Source organism: Diabrotica undecimpunctata, chromosome 8 (genome assembly GCF_040954645.1).
Source record: "Diabrotica undecimpunctata isolate CICGRU chromosome 8, icDiaUnde3, whole genome shotgun sequence".
Classification (NCBI taxonomy): Eukaryota; Metazoa; Arthropoda; class Insecta; order Coleoptera; family Chrysomelidae; genus Diabrotica; species Diabrotica undecimpunctata.
In genome coordinates, this window is record NC_092810.1 from 39011831 (window position 1) to 39035701 (window position 23871).

General features: G+C 34.0%; 1 protein-coding gene across 9 annotated transcripts in view; it reads right to left on the minus strand.

Moving 5' to 3' along the window:
• The window catches only part of tmod (tropomodulin), a 351180-nt gene that overhangs the window by 82681 nt on the left and 244628 nt on the right, over positions 1–23871 (minus strand). For all 9 annotated transcript variants that reach the window (XR_011951597.1, XR_011951596.1, XM_072540128.1 and 6 more), the window contains exons 5-7: positions 21912–22132; positions 17700–17951; positions 4456–4603 (exon numbers count right to left, since the gene is read on the minus strand). Coding sequence is in view for 7 of the 9 variants with exons in the window: in XM_072540128.1 (XP_072396229.1) it covers positions 4456–4603; positions 17700–17951; positions 21912–22132 (621 nt within the window). In the remaining 2 variants the exon portion in view is untranslated. The remainder of the gene's footprint in view (positions 1–4455; positions 4604–17699; positions 17952–21911; positions 22133–23871) is intronic.

Sequence of the window (23871 nt, forward strand, 5' to 3'; positions counted from 1 at the left end):
AGAATACGAAGCTTGTTTTGGTTTCTGTCAAAATGCACCTGCGACTGAACCTGACCGATAGTGGAAACCGAAAAGTCAGTGAAATTTTCCGTCACCGACTACAGTGGGGCTTAAGAAACCGCCAACATACTATAATTAATTACTATTTAAATGGGAATAAGCCACAATTAAAGGTTAAAATACGTTTATTGACGTTTCAATTTCCACTTCGGAAATCGTTCTCAAAATACAAACATTAGTTTGTATTTTGAGAACGATTTCCGAAGTGGAAATTGAAACGTCAATAAACGTATTTTAACCTTTAATTGTGGCTTATTCCCATTTAAATAGTAATTAATTTAAAATGCCACAAGAAAATAGCTTCAGAACAATATACTATAATTATTCGCACTGAATCTGAAGTCAGTTGCATTCAAACCGCACATTAAAGGCCTCGTTCTGCGGAATTTTGCACCACAAAAGCTCAAGCAGTGTTCTGAGTGAAGATTTTTTTGAAAGTTCGTAAAAAAGGAGAATACAAAGCTTGTTCGGTTTTTGTTAAAACGTTACCTACGGCAGAACGTGACCGACAGAGGAAACCGAAAAGTCGGTGATATTTTCCGTCACCGACTACAGTGGTATTATAATTATTCCTATTGAATCTGAAATCGGCTGCATTCGGTCTCTGCCGACGGAGCCTTATAAGAAACCACACATTAAGAGCCACGCGCTTCGGAGTTTTGCAATACAGAAGCTCAAGCGGTGGTCTGGGTGGAGTTTTTTTACTAGCGGCAAGAAAAAGATCTTTTACTCTTTAAAAAGGAGTATAAAAAGCTTGTCTTGGTCTAAATCCTAATGAAAACACTTTAGGGAAGGAAAATATGCAGCGTCTTGACCCAGACCTGACTTATCGACAGTAATTAAGGACATTTTCCATTGAATGTAAACGTGTTTGCGGTTGGGAAATAGCATGAAATTTTGGAAATAGCATGCAATTTAGGAAGTAACATTTTTTTATTTAGTTAATTATATTCAAAACAATTTGTTTATTAATTTATTATCAGCACATGTTCTAAACGAATTATATATTTCATACTTTCATACTAATATCTTTTTTTTTAAGAATTCCCTTTTATAATCACAATATGTTCTTTTGTGTTTAAAAAAAAACAACATATTGGCAAAAATTGTTTGATAGTTTCACCCCAAATTAGTATAATTCAATAATAACCAATTAACATTTATTTTTATCATGAATTTTTGAATTCTTTTAAAATCAAGCCATCCCTTCGTTAAAAACCAATTACAAAGCTTCAAAATAATTCACAAAAAAAAACTAAAACTTGTAATCTACCCTAACCGATTTTTTTTCTAGCGGTTGTCATCACGTAAATTCTAAAATTATAGAATTATTCGTTGTTAACAATATGGAAGAGTATAACGATGAGGTAGATTGTTAAAAACAAGTGAATCGGAAATGTATAAAATCACAAATTTCACAATTTCCAATTATTTAACGTCAATAATGGATGGACTAAAATGTTGCCGATGGTAAAAATGCCAATATATGATTGATTAAAAATTGAACAAGTATTTTACGAGATTTAAAAAAACGTTACAAAGAACGGGTTCATCGAAAATATGCTTTTTAGCAATTTCACTATACTACTGTTGTCAAAAATATTGTTTTTGATAGTAATGAAGAACAAAATTTTACGTAAGAATGTGCAGCATAGAGAAAATGAAGTATAGAGACAAATAGTATTTGAATTTTTGTTATATTCTTTAGGCATTCAAAAAATGAGATAACTACTTGAAAGTGCCATCATAAACGAAGCTTTTAACCTCGAAATAAAATTGCACAACAAAAGAAACAACCGCTTTCTTTAATATCGATAATGCCATTATGAAACAAACTACCGAAAAACGAAGAGAATTTACCTTAGAAACGAATATTGCATTTATAGATTTTGAAACAGCATTCGACTGGGCCGATAGAAACAAATTATTTAAAATGATACAAAATCAATTAAAAGAAACCAAGATAAATATCAACTAAAAAGCTGGTTATACAGGGTGTTTCAAAAAAAGGTAACCCCGTCTCTAGGGTAGATAAAAAACTGAAAAATAATTGGGTTTGCTTAGTAAAAAATTTTTGTAACGCCATCCGTTTTCAAGATACAGGGCGTTGAAGAAAAAAACGCATTTTTTACGATTTTGCCGAAACTACTAGCAACATTGTAATGAAATTTTATACGAATATGTTTTGGAAGCTGATACATCCCATGAATTTGTTTTTATATCTGATTCTCATAGAGGGCGATAGTTACACGGATCGTATTAAGTATTAGTCAATATAACTTTTTTAAGAGTATAATTATTAATCAAAATTTCAAGTAAACTTAAACATCATTCAATTTTACACGAAAAAGGTACTCTTGGTAAAACTCGATACTGTGTACCTTTTTCGGAATATTATGATTTGAAAATTATGAAGTAATAATTGATGCTGGTAGTAATGATAAAGTTCTAATAGGTATACCTCTATTTTCTCCAAGTGTGCCATGGAAATCTGACATTTATTGATAGTTATGACGATAAATCAACAATAATTAGAGTTTTGAAACCTTGTTATTTGTAAAATCAAACCAAAATGTACTCAAATGTTGAATACACTGACATGTTATTAACCTTAGGCGAATGTTTAGGATGTTCTAGTGCAGCTGTGACACGTTAGCAGAAAAGTTTCCTAGAAGAAACATACCAAGTAAAAAAACATTTAGAGCCGTTGAACGACGTTGTCAAGAAACTGGGAATGTGAGACCAAATAACATAAATTCTGGTAGACCAAGAACAACAAGAACAATTAATAAAGAAAATATATTTTAAATTTACTTAATCAAGATCCAACAGTTAGCGTAAGGAATATAGCAAGACCAACAAATACTTCTTCTTCAAGTACTTGGCGGATACTGAAAGAACAGCAATTACATCCTTATCATTACAGACAAGTCCAAGAGCTCTTGCCAGATGATCTACCGGTTAGAGTGGATTTTTGTGAAACATTGCAACAAAGGACAGCCCACAATCCAAATTTTTTTTAAATGCATTCTTTTTACGGACAAGGCCACCTTTACGCGACAAGGTATGTTTAACTCCCACAATGCACACTACTGGTGTGATGAGAATCCAATGTGATGATCACACTACTGGTGTGATGAATGTCAAAAGGGTATCACATTACCAACACTCATTTAAAGTTAATGTTTGGGTAGCAACTTTAGGTAAAAAATTAATAGGTTATCATATTCTACCTGGAAATTTAAATGGTGATATGTATCTTGATTTTTTAAACAATTCTTTATTCGAGATATTAGAAGATTTAACGCTAAACGAACGAAGATCTTTATTTTTTATGCACAATGGAGCTCCACCACACTTTGATAGAAGGTGTCGTAATTGGTTGAGTAATCATTTTCCGAATTGATGGATTGGTAGAGGTGCAGAAGCTCCGATTCATTGGCCTCCTCGTTCATGCGATTTTACCCCTTTGGACTACGCAGTTTGGTCGTATATTAAGGAAAAAGTCTATGCTACAGAGGTAAATTCGCGCCAAGAATTGGAAGAAAGAATTCAACGTCAATTTAATGACATCATAGCTGATCCCCTACTGTTTAGAACGTTAATGGAATCTTTAGAAAAAAGAATAGACTTGTGTATTCGCGAAAACGGAGGGCATTTTGAACACTTACTGTAATTGAATTTTATTTTATGTTCTTAGTCATTAATTTAATTTTCTTCTTGTGAGTTTTGTTAGATTACTCCCTATTTTATACCAGCATCAATTATTACTTCATAATTTTCAAATCAAAATATTCCGAAAACGGTACACAGTATCGAGTTTTACCAAGAGTACCTTTTTCGTGTAAACTTGAATGATGTTTAAGTTTACTTGGAATTTTGATTAATAATTATACTCTTAAAAAAGTTATATTGACTAATACTTAGTACGATCCGTGTAACTAGCGCCCTCTATGAGAATCAGATATAAAAACAAATTCATGGGATGTATCATCTTCCAAAATATATTCGTATAAAATTTCATTACAATGTTGCCAGTAGTTTCGGCAAAATCGTAAAAAATGCGTAAAAAATTTTTTACTAAGCAAACCCAATTATTTTTCAGTTTTTTACCTACCCTAGAGACGGGGTTACCTTTTTTTGAAACACCCTGTATACCTGGAGTATCCAAAGTCCCGAGAAAAATGTACTTCCCTGAAGTAAAAAGGGTTTGTATATGATTAAAAATGAGTAAAAATGGTGTTAGGGTTGCAAAATATAATTTGTCCGATCTATAATCGTTATAATTATTTTTGTTATAAAAATATATCAAATACTGGTATATTCCTGTTACGAAAAAGTCCTGTAAGAAAAGATTATTATATTTTTATTTAAAAAAGAGTAAAAATCACTTACTTGTGTCAATATTTCTTTGTAGGTGTTTGGCGATACGATGCCGGGCATCGTTGTATTCTAAATGCAATCCCAGCCTTAATATCGTCGGATTTTTCTCGATGAGTTGGGTGATCTCCATTTCAATTTTGTTACCCAACACCTGTGACCTCTGTAACAATACAATTTGGCATATAATAGAGGATATATACTCGTAGCAGAATGAATGGACTGAAAATCGCAATTTAATATATCGTTTTCTTAATTGTAAAGACTACGATCTCCTTCCCATATCAGTTGGCCCACCTATGGAATTTGCATTTAAGTCGATTACCATAAACAAATTATGATCTACATGTTTTTATAAGTTCCCATATTAATTAATATGGCATTTTTATTAATATTTATTAAAAACATTACCCTTATGGTTTTCTATTTATTTTCAATAATGTTAAAAAAATCACTAAACCCTGTCTGTGCATTTTTTCATAATTACGTTAAATCCAGAGGTAGCTATGAAAAAATGACATCAAAACAATAATATTGTCAGTTAATGTCAAATGTATTTTGTAAAGCTTTTTGCCGTTTGTGGATTGTGCAATGGGTCGAGAAAAAGTTATCGATGAGAAAATTTCAATCATTATTAGATTTTTTAATTCTGGAAAATCAAATTCGGAAATCGCGAATATGTTGCAATTGTCACGCTATAGTGTAAGAAATATAGTCAGAAGATACAAAACCTACAGGTTTGGTTGTCACAAAACCTAGAAATGTACGAAAAAGTAAAATAACCGAAGCAGATCGAAAGGCATTAAGACGCATTATAGTGAAAAATCGACGAGCAAATTATATGGAGTTAAGCGTTTTATGGAGTGACGTTATTGGAAGACAAGTTTCTAGATCAACATGTCACCGAGAGGCCCACAAATTAGGATTTGGTACTTACAAAGTAAGTTTTATACTTACTTGAAAAAAATTAGTACGAATTGTTTTTAATAAATTTCATTTTATTTTAGGCTAAGGAAAAGCCACTTTTAACATTATAATAAAAGAAAAATAGACTAAGATGGTCAAAAGAGCATAAAGATTGGACTCAGTCGCAATGGGATTCAATACAATGGAGTGATGAGTCCAGATTTGAAGTGTGTGTTAGAGACAGTAGAAGTCGCGTCATTCGCAGGAAAATAGAAGCTTTCCATCCCGACTGTCTCTGAAGGGAAAAGACAAATTTCCTGCAACTGTCACGATCTGGGGCAGCATGTCGTCTAAAGGTGTGGGAAAGTTACATTTTATTCATGGGATTGAAAACACGGACAAATATTTGAATATTTTAGAAGAATCTCTTTTACCCATTATGGAACACCGAATCAGCGGAAGATTTTGTCTTCCAACAGGACGGCGCAGGTTGTCATACCTCAAAAAATAGTTTAAAATGAATTGAAGACCATGGCATACCATTTCTGGAATGGGTTTCTAACAGTCTCGACTTATCCCAGATAGAGACTTTGTGGCGCGAAATGAAAAAAGCTTCGAGAAAACATCCTGCCAGGTCCGTCAACGAATTGAAGGAAAAATTGCAAGAAATATGGGATTCGTTTACATTAGAATTTTGTCAGAACTTGGTAAAAACTATGCCTCGAAGCATTGTGGATGTCATTAAAAATAAAGGGGATGTAACCCAGTGGTAAACTTTCACATTTTTTTTGTTAATATAACATATTCTATACGTTTTTTTTTTAATTTATTATTATTCTGTTTAATCAATAGTTTTCATTACGTTATAAAATATTTTCTATAATTAGGAAATTCAAAAATGTTGTTCAATGCATTAAAACTTCTAAGATTTACGCTGCGCTTTAATTTTTGTTCTCTAAAATTTAATTTTCTTATCAATCTAACGTTGGACCAACTGATTGGGAAGGGGCTCGTATATGAATAGTTGTGAGTCTAATTATTCATACTACAAATTTTAGACAAAATTCGTCTGTCATTCAACAACATAATCTCAAGCTCAAGCTAACGCTATCTATTAAGGTGATACACTGATTCTCAATAATTTTATTGCTTTTCATAGAACGATTTTGTTTTTGGTCTCAAAATACGGATCAACACCTGCCATGGCATCATCATGCGATTTAAACAGACAGTCTGTAAAGAGACAGTAATCGCTGAGAACAATATCTGATAAATACGATGTGTTCAATTTTTCACATCATTTTCAAATCATTACCCTCAATTTCAAATCATTCACAGCCCAACAAAAAAAAAATTTTGTCTTGCTGCTGAAAAAAAATCAACTGATTTTGCTTAATTTATCTGTGCTGATTCCAAAAATACAAACCTTTTCTTTGTATCAGCTCTAGTTTTCGAGATATAACATACTCATCAAATACTTAAATATTCTTACATTTTTGTATATTCCGCCACTGATACTGCAATATGTTTATAAAACAACTTAACAAATTCTAGTACAAATACATACTAATGACTTCTAATTAAAGTGTACTTTTTGGAAATGCCCATAACTTGAAATTAACGCTAATTACTTTTTAACTATTGTCCGATAAGTAAATAGTATTTTCTCTGAAACGACCTTAATAAATTCCTATAAAGTCAATTGCGTTCTATTGTAAAATTTAGTTTGAACTTGAGTTTCGTTGCAAGAGTTTGTTTTTGACAACTGAAAACCATGACTTCTACAAGCAGACATTCTACGTGGACATATCCTAACCTGGATTCAGCAATAAGACCAGTTCCACATCAGCTTGAACAGATACCCATTCCAATATTTAGCTGTCTACCTACGTTGCCAGAGGATAATATCAAAACGTTATCTGACGAATTACAGACTACTAGATTTGAGGAAGACGACAGTAATTTTGAAGAGGAGTCAACACGTCCTGAGCTCTTTACTCAGGAAGAGAAGTGATCGGATCAGAGATTTGAACCTTCCAAAGGATTCTTCCGAGTTGTTTGCCTCCAGACTAAAGCAAAAGAATCTTCTTCATCCAGACATCAAAGTTACATACTACCATAATAGAGAAAAAAACCTTTTGCCTTTTTTTTTCTCAGCAAAATGATATGGTTTTTTGTAATAATATTAAAGGACTGTTAGACAAATTGGGTATATCGGAATATACACCAGATCACTGGCGTCTTTCTATCGACAGTTCCAAACGAAGTTTAAAGTGTTTACATAATGGCAACAAATATGGAAGTACACCAATTGGGCATTCTACAAAAATGAAAGAAGAATATAAAACAAACTCGCTGGTGCTAAAAAACATCAAGTATGACCAACATCAGTGGGCGATCTGTGTTGATTTTAAGATGCTGAAGTTTCTCCTGGGACAAGGTGGCTATACAAAATATCCTTGTTTCCTGTGTCTTTTGGATAGCAGGACTAAAGACCAACACTGAGTAAGAAGAAAATGGAATCCCAGAGATTCTTTAGTTCAAGGAGAAGCTAATGTAGTTAACGAAGCATTGGTCGACCGAGAGAAAATAATATTACCTCCGTTACATATTAAACTTGGGCTGATGAAACAATTTGTAAAGGTCCTAGACCATAATCGTCCTTGTTTTGAATACTTGTCCAGCAAATTCCCTGCACTTAGCAAAGAAAAATTGAAAGCCGGAATATTTTACTTATAAACTTATAAAAGATTCGCATTTTACAGAATCGATGACTGAAATTGAATGTAATGCATGGTGCTCTTTTGTGAAAGTTGTACAAAATTTTCTTGGAAACAATAAATCGGAAAATTACCGGTATATAGTGGAAGAAATGTTCAACAATTTTAACAAACACGGATGTCATATGAGTATTAAAATTCATTACCTCCACAGCCACTTAGACCGTTTCCTAGAAAGTCTTCAAAGTGACCGTCCTTTTAAAGCCTTTGCAAGAAAATCATATAAAAGGAAGTTTTTAGGTGACGCTGGTTAGGTAAGATGAAAAGTTAAGTTTTTTTGCAGATGTGTGTGGTGATTTTTGTAAGTACATTATTGTACAATAAATATCTTAATTTTTATTAGTGTTTTGTTTATTTAATTGGTAGCAGCACTACATATATGTAGCTAGTGCTGCGTTAAATTACCCTATATGTTAGAAATGTGATCTGTTGTATTTCCTGAAAACGATCTGATGGAGCAAATCTAATGGTATTTTTGGATTCAGCAGGCCCAAATTACTTAAAAACAGTAAAAAAATTTCCGGCAGCAAACTGTGTGTTTACCAGTGAATTATCTAAGCCAACCCTTGGTAATAATTCCTTCTACCTATTTTTATTCCTACCCAAGTACAGACAGTCTTGGACAATGCAAACTAAAAATATCTTTCTCTGATTTTGTTGTCCGCAGAAAACAGACGTGTTTTTCGGTCGTTCTGATTTTTGTTCCCGTATAGAACAGACGTGTTCTTCCTCTATCTGTTGTTGGCTCCTGGAGACAACGGACGCTTTGTTCCTCTCTCTAATATTGGAGAACATATACGTATTTTTCGCGCTCTCTGAGTTGGTTGCCATAACCAACAGACGCTCTTTTATACTCTCTTAGTGAACGAATACTCACAATTACCTCTCCTAATTATTTTGAATCACACATATGATACAGTAATAAAACTTAAGGATTATTTTAATAATTTTGCATCTGTACATGCCTTAATCGTACACGATGGTTGCAGAAGATATTCAATCTGCAATTCATGTGCTTTAAGCACAATCTTGTCAAAAATGCGGCCACTGATCATATTCCTGCAGCCCTCCGAATTAGTTTAAAAAAAGGCAGGTAGCCTGTGAGCGTGTTAAAAACGCGCGAGCTGCAACAAGTATCACTCAGCTTCCATCGGCCACACTCGTCGCCCACGCCCACCCTGGTCCAATCGCTGAATTTTCTGATGGCTTGATCCAGAAAGTTCTATAATGTGAAACTCAGATTTCGATTTCGGTATATGAACATTCTAAAGAGTTTCTAAAGGTATGTTTAAACTTAAATATTGTATTTATATATGATTAACCCACAATTGATTGTAATTAAAATTTTATTTTACATTTATTTCACGTTTCGATTTCCATCTACGAGGCGTGTTTTTTAAGTAAGTACCGTTTTGGAATTAAAAAAAGACATGCAAAGATATGGCAATAATTTTATTTTTACATGAAAGTCTGTACCTTAATCTACTTTTCTACATAATTTCCGTGAATATTGAGGCACTTGTCATAACGTGGCACCAGTTTTTGAATACCCTCCTGATAAAATTCTGCCGCCTGACTTGTTAACCACTGCATCACAAATGTTTTTACTTCGTTATCGTCTTGAAGACGCTGACCGCCCAGGTGTTTCTTCAAGTGCTGGAACAAATGGTAGTCGCTGGGCGCCAGATCAGGGCTGTATGGAGGATGCTCTAGAGTTTCCCATTTAAATGATTTGATGAGATCTTTGGTCTGATTAGCCACATGTAGACGGGCATTGTCATGCGGCAAAACGATACCCTTACTTAACTTGCCACGTCTTTTGTTCTGGATTGCACGACGCAGATTTTTCAATGTCTCACAATAAGACGCTGCATTGATTGTCTCATTACGAGGCAGAAACTCCACTAGCAATACTCCTTTTCTGTCCCAAAAAACTGTGCACATGATTTTCCGGGCAGAAATTGTTTGCTTAAACTTCACTCTTTTGGGTGATGATGAATGTTGCCATTCCATGGATTGTTGTTTCGATTCTGGTGTGACGTAGGCCACCCACGTTTCGTCACCAGTAACAATTTGGTCTAAAAAATCTTCACCTTCACTGTGGTACCGCTCAAGGAAAGTCAATGCAGTGCCTAAACGTTGGGTTTTGTGCAAATCCGTCAACACTTTTGGAACCCAACTTGAACACAATTTCCGGTAATTCAAGTTCTCGGTAACAATGCGATACAAAACACTACGAGAATACTGAGGAAAGCAGTCGGACAATGATGAAATTGTAAAGCGTCTGTTTTCTCTCACCTTTTCGTCCACTTTCTGCACCAAATTTTCATTAACGACCGAAGGACGCCCACTCCGTTCTTTATCATGCACATTTGTGCGGCCATCTTTAAATGCTCTCACCCATTTCCTTACCATTCCATCCCTCATAATGTTTTGTCCGTAAACTTCAACGATCTCACGATGAATATCGATCGGTTTTACGCCTTTAGCACTAAGAAATCGTATAACAGCCCGTTCTTCACAATCAGCGTGACTCACGATTGTTGGAGGCATCTTAAACACTGGAGTAAACAAGTATACAATGAAGAATCAGACTGTAATGGCGTCAGTGCGTAGACAAGAGATGTAGGTAACCAGCGCTCATGCGCGGAACGCCGACCGTAGCGCTGCGGCGGCGGAATCGCAAAACGGTACTTACTTAAAAAACATGCCTCGTATATCCATACATATCAGCTTTAAATGCCAAAAAACTTGAAAATCTGTCGCCTATTGTAAATGCTGAATTTCTTACGATGAATTGCACAACGAAGACATCACTGATTGGGGCTGTAATCCAGATATGGTTTCGATGGCGACAAATATCAGAAAACTGTAACCAAACTATCCCAGTGTAAATTTATGAGCCTTAAACAAGATATTGAAACAAAAAAGACACTAAGAAATAGCAAGTATCCATTTCAAGCAAGCAAGTATCCATTTCAAGCAAGCAAGTATTGACCCGACCAGACCAGTGTGCAGTTAATTACAATATGTCTCACGTCTAATATCACGCTTCGCATAAAATGTCACATTTTATGTCAAAACATCACGTAATGCTTCAAAATGTCACGTACTATGTCGAAAGCAAGCCGCACTGGAAACTGTAGTCGTTTAAATTCAAATGGTACATCAGTTGGAATCGCTGGTATGCGTGGTATCAAAACGTCTTCTCCTTTATACTTTCCTTTCAGTGTAGTTGCTTCTATCACGTTGTTCAATAATTCAATCTATCGCTAACCGGGTGCCGTTGCAAAGACGCGGTTGGTTGATATTTCTCAACATTATAACTACCGATCCAACTTTTAATTGAAGATTGTGAGGTGGCAATCCCTGGTAAATCCAGCGAGTTTAAAATTTCAAGCGGATAGTTGACGACATCATCTTGGTTAGTAGCCGAATCAACTGATTTATATATCCTCAATTCGCCTGTAATTTGTTCTTGAATTTTGAAATTTAATTCGTTTACATCTATGATTTTGAAGCCAATATAGCCCGTTCGCTTAACCAATCATGGTTTCTGTAATTTTGAGCAACATCTGGAAACACCTTTTGAATAAGTTCATCTTTTGATCGAGTTAACTGACAAATACTTTGAGGAAAGTTAATGCAACCAGTCAAGGTGTCTATAGGAAATTTGCCATTACCAATGTCAATGAGTTGTTTAGAGAATATGTCTCAAGATTGGTGATTTTGCAACTCGACACGCATATTCTTGCTTAAGTGTAATACCTTGACATATTTCCACAAATTGGAGGACTTTAAACATGGATTGAGTTCAGAAGCTGGCATTGATCGTGGAATCACTGGCAATGTTTGACGAAAATCTCCTGCTAATAAAATCATTGCACCACCAAATGGGTTATGATTGCTCCATAGATCTTGTAAGGTTCTATCTAAAGCCTCCAAAGATTTTTTATGTGACATCGTGCATTCATCCCAAACAATCAATTCACATTGCTGCAAAACCTTTGCCATTGCAGAGTTCTTCGAAATGTTGCAGGTTGGAGTTTCGTTGCTTTGCATGTTTAATGGCAATTTTATTTCATGTAGTTCATTTAGTGGCAATGTTCGACCACCTTCAAGCAAAGTTGCTGCGCTTCCCGACGAAGTGAGTGCAAGTGCAATTTTATTTTGTGAGCGAATTGTTGCTAATATCAATGAAATCAAAAAGTTTTTCCTGTACCACCAGGTGCATCTAAGAACCTCCTGTTTTATCATTTGTTACTTTCATAAGTGTATCAAATACAGTTCTGTTGTTCATTCAATAGTGGAAGATTTGTTTGAATTAATTCTTTCAAAGTGTTGAGATCATACAGTTTTTCTCCGCTTTATTCTTTCGAATTTCTTCGCTTATTTGTATATTTGGATTTCCCCTTCTATTCCGTATTTGATACAAAATATCATCACACAATATTATCTTTGTACTTGATCCACAAATCATTTTGGTTTGATGGGAAGCATGTAGATATGATTATAGAAAACAATGTTCGTATTTGATGAACTTGTGATGATATTACTGCATCATTGAGAGTTTGATCCCAATGAGCGTCATTTTCTAGCAGTTGCAAACGTTGACAGGCTTCTCTGTATGATCCACACAAATCACCATCAACAGTTCGTAAATGTTGGAATGATGTTGGGCCACGTACATTGACCAATAGCAGTCGTAAATAAAAACATTCATGATTGCTTGGATGTACTGAATAAATTCGACCAATCGCATCGCTAGAATATGTATCTGGGTATCCAGGAACTGGTTTTCCTTGTTTCCGTCGTATAAATCTCCTTGAGGATTGATTCCAAATATAATATTTTGGCATTTCAGAATATAACAATGTTTAAGCAAAAGCATCATTTTGGCATATCTCAAAAAACCTGGTTAATGTAGTAGATGGTGGCTGAGCAGCGCTTTGTACTGCGTTCTGTGCTGTAAGATATACTCTTTGTCCATTTTCTAAATGCACAGCTAAATGAACAACAGTAGGGTGTCTCTCATGAATAGGAAAAGAAAATATTCACCAAACTGCTTCATTACTACTAACATAGCGACCCATTTGGTATTGGGTAACTTCATCATTGGAATTCTCTGCATTAATACCAATCACAGCCATATCACTCCCTTTGGTTACATATTTGCAAATGTATTTAATAGATTTCACTGAATGGCAAGATTCAACGTTGATATGCGCTTTGAAGGTCTTTGATAAAATGGGTGAATATGGAACAATCCAGCGATTATCTATTTCAATATCTTGAATTTCAAGATAAACCTGAATTAGATTAGATTATCGATTTCAATATAAACTTAATTGAAAAGCAATAAAATTCAAATTGACTCTACATTTAGTTAGAAAATATTTGTATAGGAAAAATAGAAGGGCTGTTTTAGGGTTTTCCCGGAAATTATTCGAATATTTCTCGCCGTAAAAACCATCCTTAGACTTCAAGGATCATTTTAAAAAAAGAATTGTTAAGATTGGTCCATGCGTTGTTGAGTTATGCCCTTACCAACACATTTTGCGATTCATTTTTATATTATAGATATAGATTAAACCAATGGTTGTGATTTGTGACATACGTATTACTTTTTCCTGAGCCAGATTAAACAGTATACAGAAGAGAGGGTCTTCCTGGCGCAGCCCGTTATTTGTTTTAGGGTTTCAGAGAGTTCCCCCTGAATTCGTACTGTACATTCAACTTTTTGAAGAGTTAGTTTTGTTAAATTTACCAACTGATTTGGTATTCCTAGCTCTTTCATTGCTTTGAACATGTCTCTTCTATTCTCAGAGTCGTAGGCTGCTTTGTAGTATATAAATATGTGATGAGTATTTATGTCATATTCCAGTGATTTTTCTAAAATTTGTTTCAGGGTGGAAATCTGATGAATTGTCGATTTACCACCTCTGAAACCAGCCCGATATTTTCCTACTATCCGTTCTGCGTATGGTGCCATACGGTGACATAGCACTGTGGAAAATATTTTATACGCTGCTACGTAATTCCTCTGTGGTAGAGAGCATTCAAAGATATCTCCTTTTTTGTGTATGGTGCGAATATTCCAATATTCCAATCATTGGAGAGGGATTTCTGTGTCCATATTTCTTTTATAAGCTGCTGTAAGCAAACTATGTCGGTATAATTTTAGGAGCAAGATCTTGAAACAAAAAAAGGCACTAGGAAATAATAAGCACCCATTTGGACTTGACCCGACCAGACCAGTGTGAAGTTAGTAATAACACGTTTCGCTTCAAATGTCCCGCTCCGCGTACAATGTCACATTTTATGTCAAAACATCATGTAATGTTTCAAGATGTCACGTATTAAGTCAAAAGATCACGTAAAATGCACAAAAAAATCACTAAAATGTAACGTTTTACGCAAAAGACAAAAATGATTGAAGCTGTAATCCAGATATGGTTTCGAGACATACAAATATCAGAAAACTGTAGACAAACTATGCCGGTGTAAATTTAGGAGCTGTGAACAAGATGTTCAAACAAAAAGACCCTAGAAAATAGCAAGCACCCATTTGGACTTACCCGATCAGGCCCGTGTGAAGTTAGTCACAACACGTCTTTCTTCAAATGTCACACTTCGCGTAAAATGTCACATTTTATGTCCCCTAATGTTTCAAACTATCAGGTATTATGTCAAAAGGTCACTAAAATATCACGTTTTACGTAAAAAGTCACGTTCGATGTGATAGTTCGCGTCGAACATCACGTTCCATATATCTCTTGTGTTCTAAATCTAAGAAAGTTATCTTTCTATTCTGGGACGATTGGAGGTGAGCAAAAAAGTAAAATGTAGAATGAAGAGGAAGCAGCAGCATGAAAAAAAGCTTTTTTAATGAGGAAAAGTAAATTTAACCATGGGAAATTAAGCAAAAACTTCAGCAAGTGTTGTTATCCAAAGCTGGAATCTGTTCACGACTACATTGTACAAAACTACTTATAGAAACTAAAAGAAAAAGGTACAGCCTTCAAAAAATGTAACTGAACTGTTGCCATGATGAAGAAATAATAAGATTGAACAAAAAATGCTGGCAGAGTTTCTCAAAACAGATAGAATACGATTTCTACGGAATACAAAAAGAAATATGGAGAATGATCAGAGGACAAAGAAAAGAGATTAACGAACTAATAAAAACGAAATACATTCAGAAGGAAACATGGGTAAACTACTTTCAATCCCTATTTGCTAAAGCTGACGATAATGAACCACCAACACCAGAGGTGACGACAAACGAAGAAATAAATATTGAGGAGGAAGAGGTAAAGGAAGCATTAAGGAAATTAAAAAATAGAAAATCACCAGGAGAGGACAGAATACCGAACGAACTCCTAAAGTACGGAGAACCAAATCTGACCAAACAACTATTAAAACTAATCCAAAAAATAATAGAACAAAAACAGAATTCCTCAAGAATGGAGATCAAGCATCCTAATACCTCTCCTCAAAAAGAGAGACAAATCGGACCCGGAAAATTACAGAGGAATTAATTTATTAAACACAACACTAAAATTAACAACCAAAGTGATAACAAATAAATTGAAAAAAATTATAACACTAGCAGAAGAACAACAAGGTTTTAGGTCGGGAAGATCATGCACCGACGCTATATTTATAATGAGGCAAGTGCAGGAGAAATCATTAGAATACAATAAACCGGCATATCTATGTTTCGTGGACCTTACAAAGGCATTTGACCGGGTCAAATTAAAAGACGTTATCTTTAAGACTTAGGGGGAAGATATTTCCTATTTAATTCGTATTTTCCTTCGTCTATTACGAAAGTAATCAATTTATTTTGAAAGCAGGTCATTAAATTAACTTTTGACAACACTTATGACCTATCTTAGCTATATGAAACAGTCTATAGGTAAAAGTGGCGTGTATATTTGCCCCCCTATACTATTCCGCTATATATTCCCCTATATACTGCTTTACAAATCTAGTATCTGTAAATAAGTGTAGGGAGACTACTATAGCACAATATGTAATATACCATTTTTCAAAGTAAAAACGTTGCACGTCACGATTTATACAAAGTGACGTCACTTGTATTTAAAATTTCCAGAACATCAACCTCAGATTTCATATTTCCCTAACACAGCTAATAATACGAAACCCATACGGAACTGCTCGATCTTTCATAGGCCTCAACATGGTATAATAATAAGAAAAATGTAATAATGATTATATTGGGAATTTTAGAATTATATTGATTAAATAACGAAAAACATTTGTTATTATTAATAATACAAATTTTATGAAATAACTGTAAGTTTAATATTCCATAAAATAATAATTTTAATTAAATAAATTAGACAATCGTACACCACTGCTACGGGAATACTTCAAATTTCAATGACATTCAATGACAGTTTATCTATCATTTGGCAAAATTTTTTAACGTGTTGCCGTTTTTTTAGAGTAAGAATTTGGTTATGTTATGATTTCTCACACAATTTGATTCACAATATTTATATATTATTAAATTGTATTTATAAACACATATTTAATTTGGCTTAATAGCTTTAAAAACTAATTACTGTTGTGTATTGTGATTGTGCTATGCCAAAAACAACTGAATAGTCTGTAGAAAGCTGGTAAGCTTTAATAGATTATTTTGAATAAGAAATAATGGCGGGACGTTTTTACTATTAATGCTCTAAAAGAGGTAAGTTTAAAATTTAGAATAAATAATTTTGTATTAAAATGTTTTCTTATGTATTTTAGTGTGTTGCAGTAGTCTTAAAACTAAGTGTATCTACTGTTAATAATATTTCTCAAACTGTTAAAAATAATGAATTTTTAAAATCAGTTTTGAAATTTTGAAAATGTGATTATTTTCTTTATTTTAAAAATCCAATTGACTAGTGTATTGTATTCTAAAATAGTTGAATTTTAAAAATTCCTCACTTTTTAACTATTCTGATGTTTTGGCAACTCTGTGGGGTTCTGACGTCGTAAATCTTGACGTGCACTCATTTTTATATGAAAAATTCTATGCTAGTTTCGCCCTGTATACTAACTCGAACGTAAAACTAAACCAATTTGAAAAAATGTACTAAAACTCTTACATTACTATTATATGTATAAAAATGGATCCCTATTTTCCTATTTCACTCAATAATATAAGAAGGACTTTACCGATTTTATCCTTTTTTTTTAAGTTTTCTGATACTGTGTAGAATATTCTTACAGAAAATTTTAAGAGAATTGCACAAAAAAATTAAAAATGTCAGAAAACTTAACGATTATTTAAATTTCGCGCATTTGACAGTTACCACGATTCAAAATTCAGTAAAGCAGTAGTGAGAGTATCAACGCTCCCTGCGTGTATTCACGCGAGTGAGCGGACCTCGAATCCCCAACCAGGAAGAAGCTTTTATTATTTTAAATCTTATCGTCTTAGTAGGCTAGTTAATTCTTACATTATTACCTCCTCTGTAATTGTTTTGATTTATGTAGGTTTGCGTTTGATGATGAAGATGGAGAGGGTAAAACGCTAGTAATTATCGTTCTTACCTGGTTTGCCGCCCGAAATTCTTCGACAGTCTTCTTCTTGAGCAGGGCTTTGACCAACCGGACGATGCCTTGGGGCGAAATGAAGTTCGTTTCGACGTTGATCACCCTCAAGGTACCGTTCTCCTCGATCGCCCTGCCCAGCTTCTCCACGTGTCTGTCGGCCAGACCGCAATTCACTAACGACAACGTTTCGAGATGTGTGTTGCTACAGAGGGCCTCGAACAATCTGTCGATTTTTTCGTCTGATATATTCTGAAATAAGAAAAAAAACGTGCCATTAACATATATGTTTGACTTTTATGTTTATAGTATAAATAAGTAATACAAATTGAATTATTGGAAATATTTGTAGGATCACGCTCCTACAATATAAGGAAAAAACAAAAGTGGTACGTATCTGTCTAATTACTGATTTACGTAGAAAATTTTAGTAAGTAGCTAACAATACTGTCCATTCCCTACCCGCTGGTGTAGATATTTTCACCCTATATTAGTAACGTTATAAACGTTAAATTTTTATTTAATACCTTCAAATAATTGTTCCAAATTTCTTTGGATTTCCTTTCTTTCTTAACTTTCTGTGTTGTTTTACTGTTGTCCTTCTTAAAAAAGTTGGCGTACAAATTTTGTTTTATTTAAATATAAGTTTAAGTATTATTTTTTTAAATCGATTGTCTACCAACCCAATTCCCCCTTTATTCATCGTATAATTCTTGTATATACCCTCGTACATCTTAAGTTATTTTATTTTAACGATTGGTAAAACTGATCGACACTTGTCAACTGGCTGACAGAATCCGTCGTCCTTCTTCCAGTGCGCACAGACCATTCCTAGGACCAGACCTCTACCAAAGTCCATACAGCATCATCCAGTGCATCCTAGCATTCGAGAAACGCCGTGAGGGACAACCACTAAGCCATAATCAAAATCAAAAAAGCGTCCTCAGGTATGCAGACACTTCAGAAGGTTGTCCAGTTAGCTTGCTGGGACAAAACGATTGAAGTCTTCAGTCTTTTTATCATTTTCGATGTGTTTCTTGATGGAACACATCATCACAGTGGACAAGATGAAGATTGACAGGTACATGGACTTGTAAACGAAGTTCAAATGTCACAATGGAAGGCAACACAAAAATCAGCATGATTATCAGCTCTCCACCCCTCTACTCACCAGACCTAGGCTCTTCTGATTTGTTGTTATTTCCCAGAAATCATTAAAAAGGCGGGAAGGGTGTATTGTTAGGCTGATCAGGGAAAAGAACCTGAAAGGAAAGCGGCCGCTTTGAAGACCAAGGATGCGGTGGAGAGATAACATTGCAGCAGATTTAGAAGTGGGGGCAGATTGTGAAGTCAGACGCACCCCGGGTTATAGTGCTAAAGGAAAAGAAAAAAAAATTAACAACTTTCCACACGAACAGATCTCGTGGTACCTTTAGTACAGCAAAAGACCTTTCGAAAAGTGTGTATTTTGTATGTGTAATTTACGTCTTTCAAATATTGGAAAGAGAAACACTTGAAAATTGCGTCTCAAAATCTTCAAAGAAAAACACTTAGTGTCTATTCGAGTAAAAATACATAATCCAATTATTCGTTTATATTGGCAGATGCCTCTACCTAGATCGTTACTGCTTTTCTCTTCATTCGTTTTCTCTGTTTCGCTCATAGTACGCTTTAAAATAATTTGTGAGCTGTCAAACAAGATAGGCATGATATCGAAAAATATAGCGCGTCGATCTAGCTATTCAAAGTTAAGTGAAACACTCTTCGCCCCGCATATGGGAGAAGTGTAACTGCGGAGCTGTATCATAGCGGAGATTTTAAGTTATTTCCATTTACACCGTCAGGGAGTGAAGTCGAGGTCTGGAGCTGGCCTTTGGTCGATCATGTAGTGCTGGGATTATCCCAGTACGTCTTGAAACTTTTGATCGCCCATCGTATATAATTATGAGGAAACAGTAGCAGCGGGACAAAACAGTTAGAGACCCCCAAAAATAATTCAAAGAATGAATGAAATTTAATAAATAAAAAATGAAAGAAAAGTAAAAAAGAAGTAAAAGTAACAGATATCTTTAGTAATTCTGTAGAAGAAGACTCTGTAGATCTTCTGTAGATCTTCTGTAGATTATCGTTATTAGGTGTCGGGTATTTCAAAACTTAGTTAGGAAAAAATGTACAGGAAGTTCGGAAAATACTTGAAAAACTGAAGAACAGAAAAGAAGCAGGTAAACCGGGATAAACACGGGATACTAAACGAATTACTGAAATATTGTGCAGCAGCAATGACAGAACAATTAACAATATTAATTAATAAAATTATAAAACACAATAAAATACCGGAAGAATGGAAAACAAGCGAACTAATTCTACTATTCAAAAAAGGAGATAAAAACAACCAGAAAACTACAAAAGTATAAACTTGTTAAACACTACCCTAAAACTTACAACTAAAATTTTACTCTAAGTGCTAATAAATCAGAGGATAAGTTTCGCATATGAACAACAGGGTTTTCGTAGTGTAAGATGGTATACAGATGCAATATTCGTTATAAAGCAAATTACTGAGAAATCACTAGAGTATAATAGACCAGCATTTCTGTGTCTGATTGACCTAAAGAAAGCGTTTGACAGAGTAAGACTCAAAGATGTAATCCATCTTCTGTATAATAGGGAAGTTCCCCTAAATATTATAAAAACTATCGAAAACATCTACCATAACAACAAAATGCAAGCCAGAATAGATGGACAACTTACAGTACCTATAGAAATAGGCAGCGGAATAAAACAAATGGATTTATTGAGCCCCATGCTCTTCAATTGAATCATGGATGAAATCATCATAAGCGTTAACAAAGGAAGATGATATAGAATGGGAAACAAAGAAATAAAAATACTCTGTTTCGCAGACGACGCAATATTGATAGCCCAAGATGAAAATAGTCTGTAAAGACTGGTCCACAGATTTAACATAACAGCAAAATAATTTAATATGACAATCTCATCTCAGAAAACTAAAACAATATTAGTCAGCAAAGAACCAACCAGATGTAAAATAGAAATTGATGACATCAGTATTGAACAAGTAATGGAAATAAAATTCCTGTGAATTACACTGTCCAGCTATGAATACCTGAACAAAGAAGTGAGAGATCAAGTAGAAAAAGCAAATAGACTGACAAGATGCCTTAATAACACTATATGGCGAAACAGACACATTAACATGAGATGAAGTCAAGAATTTATAAAGCCAGTGTAAGACCAATAATGATATATGCCTCAGAAACAAGACCCGACACAGTCACAACACAAAGGCTACCGGAAACGGCAGAGATGAGAGTATGAGAAGAATTACAGGAAATACGCTGAGAGATCGACGAGAGAGAAGTGAAGACATTAGAAGAAAATGTAACGTATATGTATAAATGAATGGATACAAAATAGAAAAAAAGAATGGAACAACCACATAAGCAGAATGGAGGAGACCCGTGTCGTCAAAATAGCAAGAGATAAGTCACCGGTCAGCAAAACAAGTATCGGACCACAGCGCAAAAGATGGAGTGACAACCTTCCATAGAGGTATTAATCCGCCAATGAACAAACAGAATTGCTTATAAAGAGGAAGAAGAATAAGACGAAAACGTAATTAGCTACTCATAGTGCCTCCTACTAATATTAGTCTTGAAACTTTTGATCGCCCCTCGTATATATTTATGAGGAAGCAGTGGCGGCGAGGACACTAAAAAATGAAAAGAAGGTAAATAGGAAATAAAAGGGATAGAAACCTTTGTAATTCTGTAGGAAAAGACGAGATTTGTATATTATTATAGTTAGCTACTAAGAGTGCCTCCAGTAGTACAAACAATGTTGGGACAGCAGTATTTTTTACCAATACTTTTGAAAAAGGTAATGCTGAAAAATTTATACCAGTTTGTTACAAAGTTTCTAAATATTAGTCTTAAAACTTTTGATCGTCCCTCGTATATACTTATTAAAAAACAGTGGCGGCAGGAACAAAAGAGTTACAGACCACAACCAAAATAATTCAAAAAACGATAAATAAAAAAACAAAGAAAAGTAAGTGGGGAGTAAATGTTACAGAGAACTTAGGAATTTAATAGAGGAAGACGAAATTTATACATTATTGTAATCAGGTGTAAAAAATTAAAATAAGTAAAAAATATAAAATAAAACAAATAATATTCATTTTCCACTCACTTTAATATTGTTCCAATTTAAGTCGATGAATTTGCCATCGTCGTCTTGAACTTTCTTGACCGTTTCGTCTGTATCTGTCATATTAGGTGGATCCATTGGGAATAGTTTGGGTTTAGAGGCTTTTGTGATGCCGTCCCAACCTAAACCGACCGGCTGGCCTTTGTTTAGAAGCGACGCATGGTATTGATCTTGGTTCATCATAGAATGGAAACCAAGGATAGCTAAAATATTAATGTTATTCATTATATATATCTTAATAACGGTAGGTATCTATATATATAAAAGGCTAGGACGACAAGTCACAATGTTTGTCCGGTAGGGTAACCACGCCACCTAGGAGAGAAGTCTGAACTACCAACTGACATTTTAATCTACTGAGTTATCATATTTTGTTCTTGAAACGATACGTTTTATTGATAATAATAATTATATATTAATATAATTAATAATACAATTATTTTTTTCGCAAAATTGTCAAAAATATTGGTTGCTGTAGTTTTAAAATAATATTTAATAAACAAAATAATTTAAAGATTTATTTTAGTTTAGATTTAAGCACTTAGCGCCACCTACGAATGAAATCTGAACTACCAACTGTTATGAATAAACTTATATTTTGTCTGACAGACAAAATATAAAATATTTATTTGGCAAATAAAGTACCGAATAAGAAGTTATCTGGAAGATAAATTGTGTTTATTGTAGTTTTTTATTGTTGTAGGTTATCGTAAAATAAAAAATATTGTTGTTTATTGTGGGTGAGAGACATGAATGCGGTATAAAAGGTTTAGATAAAATAAAACAGTTTGATGTTTAATGTTTATAAACTCAGTGCGAGAATATAATATTTAAGGCAGAATCGACCATTTTCATTTTTGTAATAATAGAGACTTTTTTAAGAGGTTTAGATTAAGTAAACCGACAGTGATCTATATTATGAGAATATATTGTAAATAGTCTTGTAAATAGTCTTGTATTGTAAATAGACTTAAATTTCCTATTAGAAAACAATATATATTTAATGAATAGCTTCTTCTATAAGAAGATCCATAGAAGATGGACTTGGAAGAGCCCCGATGGTAAGACAAAAAATGAGATCGACTTCATCATCACTGACAAAAAACATATAGTCAAAGATGTTACAGTCTTAAATCAATTTTCGGTTGCAAGCGATCATAGAATGGTCCGAGCAACTGTAGAAATCAATATTAAGCAAGAAAGACTGAAGATGATAAAAAGTAAAAAATTCAAACCTTGGATGCGCCCAATGAATGAACTTGACTTTGAAAAATATATCACCAGTAACTTACTCAGAAATACAACAAGAGAAGACGTAAATAACCTAAACGAAGAAATAGTAGATACATTAACACAAGCTCAGGAAAAATTTGGCCCTAAACATGGAAAAGAACAAAAAATTAGTAAAGAAACGAAACAAAAAATGGAAGATCGTAGAATGCTGAGAAGTCAAGGAAATGTTGACTCACAAGATATAAACAGCATCAATAAAGAAATCTCTAAAGCCATCAGACGGGATATTAGAAAATACAACAACGAGAAAATTATAAAAATTATAGAAGACAACAAAAGCATGAAAGCATTGAGAAGAAAAATGGAAAATGGCAAAAAAGAAATCTTCCAACTTAAAGACAAAAATGGAAATATTATCTCAGATAGACCAAGCATATTACATATAGTGGAAAGTTTCTATGAAACATTATATAAAAGTCAAGTTATTCCAGAGCTCATCGAACAACCAATACAAAAGGTACAAAATGTAGGATCGGAGCATATACCAGATATATCACGAGAGGAAATTCAACATGCCCTCAAAAATATGAAAAATAATAGAGCTCCGGGGAAAGATGGTGTAGTCATTGAGACAATTAAACTAGGAGGTCCACTTTTGATGTCCCGAATCCAAACACTTTTTAATCTATGTCTGCATAGTGAAAACATT